The following is a 13,199-nucleotide window of genomic DNA, read 5'->3' as shown; positions in this document are numbered from 1 at the left end:
AATCTTCACAAACATGGAGTCTGTTTCTTTAGACAAGATTCTAGAAGCTCGTTTGAAGATTTCTACTTGGTTAACACATTGACAGCACAGTAGAGAATTTCAGTGCATGTTAGCAAGAATCTTACTGGAAGAGCAGCATTACTGAGCTACTAAATGTGAACTGAGCCCTGCCCTTTTTCTACCATGGATGATTGTCCCACAGGATTGTGTTTTTAGGGAGGGGTTCATCCATATAGTGACAGAGATCCTAGTTTGTCTACAAACGCTTTGTTTAAACATCAAGGGAAACAAAGGTGTTTGGGGATAATAAACATGAGAGCTCCCCTTTGGATCTGGGAAAGGTTCTAAAAATTTGCACTTCTATTGTGCCTTTAATGGGACGATTTCAAAGCACTGTATCACCTATCATCTTTTAGGTGTCACACACCCTCATGCCTCCTTTGTGAAAAAGGATCATACCTCAGTGACACCACAATAATTACTAGGTCACGCTGACTCCCATTCTAGATTTCCAAGAAGACCAACATTTACAAGTGTTTCTTTACACTTATCAAACATAATAAAAAATACTCCAAGAAATACACAAATCAAATGTTAGTGTAAAGCTAATTTGAAGAAAATGGTGAAATAAGGAACAATAGGCAAGTACAGCAGCTAGTATAATTTTGTTTAATAATAATAATTTTGTATAATTAAGAAGGAATTAATGGGAAAGAGTCTCGTTTTTTTATCTAGTATCTAGAGCTAATGTTTTTAGAACATATGCAGGTCAGCCACTTCCCTTCATGACAAGAATCTCCTCCAACTCCCATCAAAGTGCAGTGACATGTGGTCACTTACTTATTGGGCAACCGTCTGTCTTGTATCCACAAGCATTTACAACTGTACGAAGTACAGGTATGCTCTACATTGATAACTGCATTTCTTAAACAACTAGTTTGTTGGTCCCTTAAGTGGTCATGCAAGACAGGTCTTGCTCTGCAGCAATTTTATTGTGACATATATGGCTTTTTTTTTTTTGTGCCCCCGTGAAGTGCTCATAATTATCCAACCTTGACCTGTGAGTTTGTTGCCTTGTCACAAGTTTCATTATGTGCTGAGAAAGTTCGGCTATTTATTCTGGTTCATGTAGGAAGAAACTGGGCTAAAGAGAGAACAGGTTACTTTTAAAGATTACATACTCCTCAAAAACGAACATGTGGTTTTGACATCTACTGTGAAAGACAAGCTCAGACAACTATTCCTGTATGTAAAAGTTAAACCTATACTGTAGCACTGAGACAGATAGATATTCCTGACCCAATATGCCATGTTCAAGGTGACCTTGAGATGCCTGTTCCTTAAGCCAGTTGGGGCTGGAAACCTCATGCACAAGACTGCTCTGCTTCTCCTGTGGGAATGCGGCTGGTTTTTGTTACCTAAAATCATGAATGTTGCAAAGATGATCATGATACTGGTTTTCCTGCTAACCCAATCTTAGAGATAATGGGCCATTTATTCAGACTAAGTTGTATGTTAAAAAGTCAGGGTTGGGAGATTTGAATCTACAAATTTATACTTAGGAGAAACTTTCTTAGGCTATGTCTACACCGTGCACCTTACAGCAACACTGCTACAGCAGTGCCGCTGTAAGGTACGCAGCGTAACCGCTCTTTGTCGGCAGGAGAGAGAGCTCTGCTACCAACAAAATAACTCCTCCCCCATTCCCCAAACGAGGGGCGGTAGCTTTGTCGGCAGGAGAGCATCCCCCGTCGACATAGCGCTCTCCACACTGGTGCTTTTCGTCAGAAAAACTTTTGTTGGTCAGGGGTGTGGTTTTTTTCACACCAACGAGCCACGAACATTTTACTGACAAAAATGCAGTGTAGGCATAGCCTTAAGCTGAACGATTAGACTTCAAAATATAAATAAAAACCTCAAAATAAAAGTAATGAATATGCCAGGCAGATGAAAATCACCAAGGAGTGCACAGTAATAGCTTCCAAGAAAACCCAGCTAGTTTTAGTTATCTGTTACACCAAGAGACAATCCAGTAAATGTTTTCCAGTGTAAGACTCTTGAACAGTAAAGATACACGGTTCTTATATTAGTTCTTTCATTATTAGAGCCAATATAGAGAAGACTGTAAAACAAACAGTTTCCAGTATAGGGCACTGGGGCTCTGCTTAGACACACACACACATAAAGGGGTATCATTAGTGTTAAGGTTGTTTTGTTAACTAGACCCAGGGGGCCTAGTTACTGCAGAGCACAGAAGTCATATACACCGAGGGCATGTCTATGCTACAAAACTTTGGTTCACGCAAGTTATGCCAGTGTAAAGCCACCGCAGTTAAGATATGGCTTGTGCACGTCCCTACTGAGTTCCTGCACATACTCACCAGGAGCGCTTGTGTTGATACACAATGTTGTGCACCATGGGCCGATATCCCAGTGTGCTACAAACCATTGTGCAGCCTCTTTTGGGAAATTCAGGCACTGCATGGTGGGACAGAAATGAGTCACGCAAGGGGGTCTGGGAGTGAAGGGTCAAGTTCTGATCATGCAACTGTCTCCATCCCATTATGCCATTTCTATCCCATAACATTTGTGCCGTCTGTAAAAATCCCACAAACCCATGCAGTACCAGTCACAGTCCTCCATCTCTTACAGAAGCAGGGAGTCTGCATAGCTCTGCACAACTGTCATGAGTGTTGCAAACACAGAATGCACTATCCTCTAGTGTTTGCAGAGCCACAAAAAGAACCACAGCTGCGAGCAATGTGATAATTTCATGGAGGACAGCCTGCTGTGGGACTTAGCAAAAACCAATTCAAGGTTGCTGGTGGTGTTCCTGAAACAGCTACAGATGATTGAGTGTGGCTTCTGGACCTGAGAAACAAGTCTTCACTGGTAGGATTGAATCATAATGCAGGTTTGGGTTGACAAGTAGTGGCTGCAGAACTTTCAAGTTGTGAACGGCCACATTCCTGGATCTGTGTGCTGAGCTTACCCCGGCCCTCCAGCACAGGGACACCAGAATAAGAGGGGCACGGACAGTTGAGAAGTGAATGGCAATCACACTGGAGAAGCCTGCAATGTTGGATTGCTGCTGATACATGGGAAATCATTTTGGAGTTGGAAAATTCACCATGGCAGCTGATGTTATTCAAGTGTTCCATTTTGTGGTGCTTGTTGTACCTTTGTAATTACAGTGTTTGTTACTGATCCCATGAGTTCTGTTGCCCTGTACAATAACAAATAGTGGGTGCTTTCAGTTATGCTAAGCATTATGTTGCGAATTAATAAAAGATACATTATGTTCTCAGAAACAGATTTTATTGGGTACCAAAGCCAGTGCATAGAAATTATATGCAATTAAAAAAACCCACAAACATTTTTTTAAATTAAATTAAAAGGAACAAAAAATTAAACACAGATAAAGAACGTTCATCTCCATTTCAGCTACACAGACAATAATCATGGCTCCCACAGGCCAGGATGTGAAACTGTGGTTGTCCTTACTGTCTCCCAGTGTGGAGTGGCAGGGGTAGGGACGCAGCCCTAATGCCATGTGGAACATTGGAGCGCAGGGGGGTGTATGAGAACTCCATTTTAGCACCTCCCATTCACTGAAAAGAGAGGCAAGTCCAGGCTGGTTGATCCTGCAGGTCCACCAGAGTTTGCAGCATCTGTGTTTTGTGCTGAAGAAGCCTCACTATGTCCTGGTGCATCTGCCTCTCCTTTTCCTGATGGGCCTTTCTCCTGTCCACTCTTTCCTTCTCCACAGAGTCTCTTCTTTCTCTTCCTTATCTAGCTCAAGCACTCCACAGATAGGGAGGGGGACCCCTGAAGGCCACAATGGCAGCAGCTACAGCTAACACAGACAAAGGTATCATTGTAAGTATAGTCAAAACGGAAAGTTTACGTTTAGTTTCAGAACTCCCTTCCATTGCTGCCCTAATGTTTTAAACAAGACACACTTATTGACACTTCAGCATGCTTGGGCACAGCCCCACCCTCCAATTCCAGCCAGCGTGAGTGTGGCCTGCCAGAGGCAGGGGGAAGAGAAATGAGGAGGGAATTGTTTGGTTGCATGAAACAATACGAAGTATAGGGCAATGGCAGTAAATACGGCCACTATTTTCCACAGGCAGTGGTGACTTTAGCTGAACTCTCTCCCGAGGGTAACAATAGGCACAGAGCACAGCTGCAGATGGTGACCCAAAACCACCAGGGCCTATATGCTGCTAGCTGTCAACTCCAACGACGCCTGCTAAAGTGATCGCAGAGTGGAGTGGGAATGTGTCCTACCACAGAGGAAGAAATAGAAACCTAGCAACCTGCAGGAGAGGTTTGCAGAGTGCCTCCATGAATGTTCCATCAAGGTCTCTCAGGACGATCCAAAGGACATCCGTTTGTACCTAAACAAACTACTCCACAGGTCCCCTACCCTCTGCCTATCTCTAGTGGGGAATGAAAAGCAGATCACTACCTCTTTTTGTTGTACCACTACCTCGCCTAGCATGAGTAAATTAATAAGTCAATAGATTGGTCCTGCTATATTGGGGCCAGGCACCATCAGTACATTTAAAAATTGTACAGGTGAGTCGCATCATACACTTATTTAACTTACGCGAATTCAACTATATGTGCTCGGAAAAAAAAAAAGAAAAAGAAAAACAACAACAAGATAACTGTAAATAGTGTGGGTGATTCCGCCCACTATTCCACTCAATGAGCCTATGCCCCAGAGTGAGCGTGAGATGGGAGATGTGAATCTGCTGTTCCCTCAGTCGGTCTTGGTTCCCGCGTGCCTCTCATAGCGTGAGCATCTTGCCACGCTGAGTGTGATTCTAGAGTTTAAAGATACTGTATGTATTTTTCGTACAACATGGCCCCTAAACACAAGCCAACTACCTCATCTGGTGCTCAACCGAAGAAACAGCGATCTGTTCCAACGCTGGAGGAAAAACTGGCTGTGTTGGACTTATCGAGAGACGGCATGTCGGTCTCCAATGTGGCATGTAAATATGGCCGCAACGAATCTAGCATCCGTGCCATCAAGATTCGAGAGAGAGAAATTCGTCAAGCCGTGGCATCAAGTGCTCCAATAACTGCTAAGGTGACGAGCCAGGTGCATGATAAGACTTTAGTGAAGACTGAAAAGGCTTTAAACTTACGGCTGGAAGACATGAACCGTAAAAGTGTGTCTGTCGATGGCAACACATTGAGAGAAAAGGCTCCTAGCCTCTACGTGCTGTTCAAACCTCCCGCCGAAGAGGGAGAGCCTTCTGAGGAGAAGGAATTCAAAGCCAGCCAAGGTTGGCTTAACAGTTTTAGGAACTGCTTCAACCTCAAAAACGTGCAGACTACTGGTGAAGCTGCATCTGCCAGCGAAGAGGCAGCAAAAGCCTACCCCGAACAATTAAAGAAAATCACAGAAGAAAAGGGCTATCTTGCAGAACAAGTTTTTAATGCCGACGAGACTGGGCTTGTCTGGAAAAAAATGCCCAACCGCACTTACACTTCAAAATCAGAAAGACAAGCCCCTGGCTTCAAAGCAGCTAAAGACCGTGTGACTGTGTTGTTTTCTGGCAATGCGGCTGGGCATTTAATGAAGCCGGGTTTGCTTGACAGGGCTGCAAATCCCCGTGCCCTAAAAGGCAAGAACAAAAAATATCCTGCCTGTGTTCTGGCAACCAAATAAAAAGGCTTGGGTGACACCAGCATTATTTCTGGATTGGCTCCCCTGTGTTTTATTCCAGAGGCCAAGTGGTACCTCGGAGAGAAAGGACTGGACTTTAAAGTGTTGCTGGTCATAGACAATGGTCCTGGCCACCCTGCGGCACTCCGGTTTGCGCAGGATGACGTTGAAGTGGTCTTGCTCCCCCGCACTAATACCACCTCCATCCTCTCGACCAAGGCGTGATTCGCTGTTTCAAGGCCACATACACAAGGCTTATGTTCTCACGGATAAGTAGCACTATGGATGCTGATCCCAATCTTAACGTGATGGAGTGTATACTGTACTTTATGGGCGATTTAAGGGATTTTCAAGGGTAATTTTGACTATAGGCGATTTTCGCCTTACACGCTGACTTTAGAACCTAACCCCTGTGTAAGATGCGACTCCACTGTACTGGGAAATGCATTCACACACTTACCCTGCAGCAGGCTCCCCTGTGCTTGACTGGAAAGTGCGGGCCCCTTACTGAATGAGGGAGGCAACCTAGTGACAGAGGATGTGGAAAAAGCTAATGTACTCAATGCTTTTTTTGCCTCTGTCTTCACGAACAAGGTCAGGTCCCAGACTGCTGCACTGGGCAGCACAGCATGGGGAGGAGGTGACCAGCCCTCTGTGGAGAAAGAAGTGGTTCGGGACTATTTAGAAAAGCTGGACGAGCACAAGTCCATGGGGCCAGATGCGCTGCATCCGAGAGTGCTAAAGGAGTTGGCGGATGTGATTGCAGAGCCATTGGCCATTATCTTTGAAAACTCATGGCAATCAGGGGAGGTCCCGGACGACTGGAAAAAGGCTAATGTAGTGCCCATCTTTAGAAAAGGGAAGAAGGAGGATCCTGGGAACTACAGGCTAGACAGCCTCACCTCAGTCCCTGGAAAATCATGGAGCAGGTCCTCAAGGAATCAATTCTGAAGTACTTAGAGGAGAGGAAAGTGATCAGGAACAGTCAGCATGGATTCACGAAGGGCAAGTCATGCCTGACTAATCTAATTGCCTTCTATGACAAGATAACTGGTTCTGTGGATGAGGGGAAAGCAGTGGACGTGTTGTTCCTTGACTTTAGCAAAGCTTTTGACAAGGTCTCCACAGTATTCTTGCCAGCAAGTTAAAGAAGTATGGGCTGGATGAATGGACAATACGGTGGATAGAAAGTTGGCTAGATTGTTGGGCTCAATGGGTAGTGATCAATGGCTCGATGTCTAGTTGGCAGCCGGTATCAAGTGGAGTGCCCCAAGGGTTGGTCCTCGGGCTGGTTTTGTTCAATATCTTCATTAATGATCTGGAGGATGGTGTGGATTGCACCCTCAGCAAGTTTGCAGATGACACTAAACTGGGAGGAGAGGTAGATATGCTGGTGGGTAGGGATAGGATACAGAGGGGCCTAGACAAATTAGAGGACTGGGCCAAAAGAAATCTGATGAGGTTCAACAAGGACCAGTGCAGAGTCCTGCACTTAGGACAGAAGAATCCCATGCACCGCTACAGACTAGGGACCGAATGGCTAGGCAGCAGTTCTGCAGAAAAGGACCTAGGGGTTACAGTGGACGAGAAGCTAGATATGAGTCAACAGTGTGCCCTTGTTGCCAAGAAGGCCAGTGGCATTTTAGAATGTATAAGTAGGGGCATTGCCAGCAGATCGAGGGACGTGATCGTTCCCCTCTATTCGACATTGGTGAGGCCTCATCTGGAGTACTGTGTCCAGTTTTGGGCCCCACACCATAAGAAGGATATGGATAAATTGGAAAACGTGCAGCGGAGGGCAACAAAAATAATTAGGGGTCTGGAACACATGACTTATGAGGAGAGGCTGAGGGAACTGGGATTGTTTAGTCTGCAGAAGAGAAGAATGAGGGGGGATTTGATAGCTGCTTTCAACTACCTGAGAGGTGGTTCCAAAGAGGATGGTTCTAGACTATTCTCAGTGGTAGCAGATGACAGAACAAGGAGTAATGGTCTCAAGTTGCAGTGGGGGAGGTTTAGATTGGATATTAGGAAAAACTTTTTCACTAAGAGGGTGGTGAAACACTGGAATGCGTTACCTAGGGAGGTAGTGGAATCTCCTTCCTTAAAAGTTTTTAAGGTCAGGCTTGACAAAGCCCTGGCTGGGATGATTTAGTTGGGGATTGGTCCTGCTTTGAGCAGGGGGGTGGACTAGACGACCTCCTGAGGTCCCTTCCAACCCTGATATTCTATGATTCTATGACTGCCTGGACTGTGGAGAAGTCTCAAACAGGTCCTGGCTTTCAGCACGGCTGGACTCCTCGGTCACATGTTACCTATCCTCCTCCTCCTGCTGCTACTCCTCCTCCTGGCTGTTCATCCAGAGGTCTGTGTGTCAAGCTCCTTGAAGGTACCCACGGTGCTCTGTGGGGTGCTGGTAGGGCATCCGCAGAAAGTATGGCATGCAGGTCATTTTAAAAGCGGTATGTCTGTGGCTCAGCACTGGATTGATTGCCGGCCTCCCAGTATGCCTGCTGTTGTTCCTTCACCATCACACGGCTCTGTTGTTCCCCTTCACCCACATCCCCTGTGCAATCTGCTCGCAGATGATGATATTTCTATGACTGCTGCATAACTGTGCCTGCACGGCCTCTTTTCCCAATGAGCCCAGGAAATCCATTATCTCCCATCTACGCCAGGCAACAGCATATCTAGAGCGTGTAGACAGTGCGGTCAGTTGCACCCAAGCTGCTAGCTGGGCTCACCAAGCCGGGCAATCAGGAAAAGGTATTTCAAAATGCTGAAGGGTTTTTAAGGCGGGGGGGGGAGGGGGCGCGTGGCTTCTGCTGTCTGCGGACCCTTGGGAAGCGGAGTTCACAATTGTGACCAGAGCGGTCAGTGTCAGGCGTCGCAGGGCAGCTGCTGGCGGACTGTTATGGTCGACATAACTCACACAGCATCTACACTGATACTGCACAGATCTCAGTACACTTATCATAGCTCAGCGCTGTTCGAGAAGACAGTGTAACAGGGTGTTTACATTGGCTAGAGACAAAATTCAAATGTAGACATGCAACTAGGCAGCTTACGTTGACTTAACTTTGTAGCATAGACCAAGCCCAAGTCATTCAAGTCCATCAGGTAAACACATGGACTTCAAAAGGAGTTGCAGGAGAGAATTTGTACCATGTTTATATGATCAACGCTAACTGCTATTGTAGGGATTTTACAGCCCAGTTAGGAAAAAGACACAGAGTTCCTGGTTTTCTTGATTTTTTGGTGTACTAGACTTTACTGTTTATGAAAGTAATGGACTACTAATGCTAATTAGAAACAGACACTGTGCAGATTGGGCTAGGGAAGCTTCCCCCAGTTAGCGCGGCTGAAGGAAATCAATTTTGACATGAGACTCCCTTAGATATGTTACCAGTCAACTGTATCAATCAAGGCAATATGAAAGCATTACAATATGTATAAACTATGTTTGAATGCAACCAAGCTTTAAAATGAAGTATTCGTCAAACTAAAATGGCCTTGGACCAAAGGCAAACCAAGTCCTTTACATCTTCAATGCAGAATCCTACATGAGGGCAAGCATCTTCATTTTACAGACAGGGAAAGTAATGAACTGGGGGCAAGTGGCTTGTGCAATTCATACTAACGTCTTCATCTTAAGGTTTTCATACACACACGTGCATGTTTAAATCACTTGAACTTTGGGCCTAAAGTATCTGACAGTCTTTTAAATAAAAAACAGAGTAACCTATTAGATTAGTAAAAGGACAGAACTGATGTAAAGTTTTTAATGTAAATTCTTGTTCATTTCCCATAAGACTGCCATGTACATTGTGATGGTAGGTGAATTATACAGAATTAAATAGTCCTATGTTAAGGGAAAGATTTATTTATTTATTTATTTATTTTAACTGTACCATGAACCACAATGAGTTTGGAAGACAGTATGAGCGCTGTTGTAGCTAAGACACTACTTCATGATTCATTTTTATTTTTTCTGTAATCAGACCAATGGCCCATCTAATTGTACACTCAATATTGTGTTGAACACTGGGTTACATCCAAAACTGTAGTAAGAAAAACATCCACAAGAAACCTGCCCATTTTGCAATATATTCTTGACTTCATCTAGTGATCAATGTAAGCTATGAAACATGAATAGATAGCCCTTGTAGTTCTCATCTTAGTGAATTAACTGTGTATGCCGTTATTCACACAATGGTCAATATTTTGCAGTATTTAGTTTCATACACTAAGTTACTTTAAGCATCACGTATTTCCTTTCATCCATTTTAAATGTGTTGCCTTTTTGTTTTACTTGGTGCCCTTCTGTTCTTGTATAACTGGAAAACCCAAGTAGGAGATCTGAATGGCCTTTTATAAAAGAAAATAAATCCATGATTGACAGAGTATGAGAAAATACACTGGCAGGAAAAAAACAGCATTAGCAGGGGAATGGATTAAATGGAATTCCACATTTAGATACGAAGGTAATAGGTATAAGGAACCAAAGAGTCACTAGACAACCCAAGAGGGGTAAGGAAAAGTAACTTCCATTGTTCCATTCATGGTTTTATTTTTCTCTAAATAAAAAGGTATTAAATACAATTTTTACATTTAAAAAAAAAATCAGTTCTGCATCAAGCTCGATGTTCATAGTCTACCGGGCAGCTATGTCTACTTCTCTCCATCCTTTCCCAGAATAAAGAGAATAAATGAAAACCCTTCACAAAATAAAACCACCACATTGTTTTAAAGCATAATTAATCAGCATTGATAACTGCTTGAGATGTTATCGACTACTACACAGAATTATTTTAGAGGCAATAGAATTCAAAATGCTTCAAATCATGTGTCAGCACAGAATTAGATTGCTTTCATTTGTCACATTCAACATTAGATTAAAGAAATAACACCATTCACAAGTGGTATGAACTCCGAAGCCAACATAACATGGCCGCAGAGTCTTCTTGAAATATGCAAATGCTGAAAGTTAATCCAAGCCCACACTATGCTCACAATCTCCATTATAAAAATAGAGGCCTGCTGTTTTATAGTTCCCTATAGCCTAATCTAAAATTCATTACGACATGCGCCTCAGTATCCCTAGATTTCTGGAAATTGCGAAGTAAAGGCATGTTAAGGTGGCAGAGCTCAAAATGAGAAGAAAACAACGTGGAGCAGCCGGGAAAGAACAGACGACCCTCATGTAATGCTGCAGCACACGTCTGAGCTGGGGGGCGGAACAAAACAAGTATATCAAAACAGGCATTGGGCAATGTAGACAAGCTCAAATGAATCTTTCCCCTCATGTGTACTTTAGGTTTTATTTGTTTGATCTTTCAATCTTTGCCTTTTGGTTTTCTTACTCAAAAGTAAAAAGCTATTTAATTTTGCAAGAGACTGAGACGGTGTACCTCCTTGGGGGGGAAAATACACCAGAGGTCCTACTCACTTGGGAGGCTCACGGTCATTCAAAACTTCATCTTCACTGTACCTGATGTTAGAATAATGAAGCACCTGAAAGCCCAAATACTTATGTAAGTACCCGGGTTCTATTGTTCCTTGAACTGACCCATTTTTGGAAGGGAGGGGACAAGAACTAGGAATGAGGCCAGCATTCTAATTCTGTCTGCTAAGGGACATCTCATTGTTGTATGCAGTGTCATTGTACCTGTGCTGGTCCCAGGATATTAGAGACACAATGAGGATGAGGCTATTTCTTTTCTTGGACCAACGTCTGTTGGTGAGAGATACAAGATTTTGAGCCACCCTATATCTTCTTCAGGTATAAGCGACTAGTGGGGGCTCAACAACTTGTCTCTCTCACCAACAGATGTCGATCCAGTAAAAGATATTACCTCACCCTCCCTGTTTCTCTAAGAGACCTCTAAAGAAGCCTGCATGGATTGAAAATATCCCCATATATTTAAGGCTCCTCAACCACATCAGAACACAAAAGACAGCACTCTTTGCTTGTCCCTTGCCAACCCTTCTCCTCCCACCAACCGCTCTCCATCATAAAGCGGCCAAAACAAACTGCCAGACATCATAATCCCCAAGCGCCCTATACTCTACAGACCCCATGGCCAGCCATTCACGAGAACAGATCATTTATAGGCTGGAAATTCCCCTGCCAGCGCTTGCACAGGCAGGGAGAGCTGGCGGCGCCCAACCAAAGATGAACCTGTGGCAAATCATCCCACCGGATGCGTGACCCTTCACCCACTTAAAAGGGATGAGAAAAAAAAAAAATCTCATCCCTGCCTGCGATCCATTGCCTCTCTGGAGACACGCTGGCTCCTCATCTCTCCTCCCAGCCGGCACAGCCCAGGGCCCTTCCCCAGGAGGGACCGGACTGGCTCCCCAGTGACAGACGCAGCCCATGGGGAGGCTGGCGGGGCTTTGCAGGCAGCTGGGGGGGGTTCCTAGCCCCAGAATTTACCCCCCCCAAGACTTCAGCAATGGGCCCCTCGCCCCACCCAGGCTCCAGTATTTGGGGGTGGGGGAGGCAGGTGCCAGACCCCCAGGAGGGGCGCCCAGACTCGGGGAGGGTGGGCGGGGGGAGCCCCGGGTCCCGCCTGGGGGGGGTGTCTCCCCCCCGGGGATGGGCGCTCGGCCCCTGGCTCACCTCCGCAGTCTCTCCTGGAGCAGCCGCATGGGTCCTGGGCGCTGGGCGGGCGGGGGGTCGGGCCGGGGGGCTGCGGGCGGCTCCTGCGGCGGCGAGGGCCGGGGTCCGGGCCCTCATTGGCTTGCGAGCCCCGCGGCCCGGAGCGCCGGCAGCGGCGTGTGCAGGAGAGACGGAGCCGGCGGCACCGGGTAAGGGGGGCAGGCGCTCGGGGCGGCCGCTTTATCCGGCCCCTCGGCCCGGGCTTCCCTCCGCCCCATCCCCGCCCATAGCGCCGGCGCCGGCCCGCCCCTGTCGGCGCTGGGCCAGGGCGGGAGCGGCGGTGGAGGCGGAGACTCTGCCCCGGCGGGGGGACCCTGGCCTGGGTCCAGCGCCTGTCCGGGGGGCCGGATCGCCCGGGCTCCGCGGGGGCTGCAGCCAGGTGCAGCGGCGGCCCTCGCTCGCCCTTCGTGCCCGACACAAGCTCTGGGCCGGGGGGGATTCATAAAGGGCTCCCCGCAGAGCCTGAGCCTGCCTGGGGCGCCTTGCGTGGTACAATGGAAACCCCAAGCTGCGGCCAGCGAGAGTCCCCTGGCCGATGTTTGAAAATCAGACCCCATTTTATTCCAGCGGGACGCTGCTTTGTAACACGAACGAGCACATCCTGGTAGCAAGCTAGAGATTTCCTTTTTAAGAATGAAAGAAGAAGAAGATGAAAACCCTTGTCCTGGTGGATTCCCTTCGTACACACACACACACGATGTTCAAAAGAAAGCCAGGCTGGAACTGAGCACAATTTTTTCTTAGGTGAGGAGAGAAGCAGGGGTGCTGGAACTAGGGGTACTGCGGCACCCCCTGGCTTAAAGTGTTTTCCATCATGTAGAGGATTTAGTTTTGTTCAATGGCTCTCTG

The 13,199-nt window shown here is 46.3% G+C and overlaps 1 protein-coding gene across 4 annotated transcripts in view; it reads right to left on the bottom strand.

Annotated features, from left to right (window-relative positions):
* Window positions 1-12,573, bottom strand: part of MMD (monocyte to macrophage differentiation associated) — a 29,785-nt gene extending 17,212 nt beyond the window's left edge. The window contains exons 1-2 of one of the 4 annotated variants that reach the window (XM_073310714.2): window positions 12,312-12,572; window positions 11,136-11,200 (exon numbers count right to left, since the gene is read on the bottom strand). In XM_073310714.2, coding sequence (XP_073166815.1) covers window positions 11,136-11,200; window positions 12,312-12,428 — 182 coding nt within the window. In that variant the 5' untranslated portion in view covers window positions 12,429-12,572. Of the gene's footprint in view, window positions 1-11,135; window positions 11,201-12,311 lie in introns of all 4 variants that reach the window. The other 3 variants (XM_073310715.2, XM_073310713.2, XM_073310717.2) reach the window with 3 other exon arrangements.
* Between the last annotated feature and the right edge of the window lie 626 nt (window positions 12,574-13,199).

This window comes from Lepidochelys kempii, chromosome 14, assembly GCF_965140285.1.
Source record: "Lepidochelys kempii isolate rLepKem1 chromosome 14, rLepKem1.hap1, whole genome shotgun sequence".
NCBI lineage: Eukaryota > Metazoa > Chordata > Testudines > Cheloniidae > Lepidochelys > Lepidochelys kempii.
This window is presented reverse-complemented; position numbering and strand designations above follow the sequence as displayed.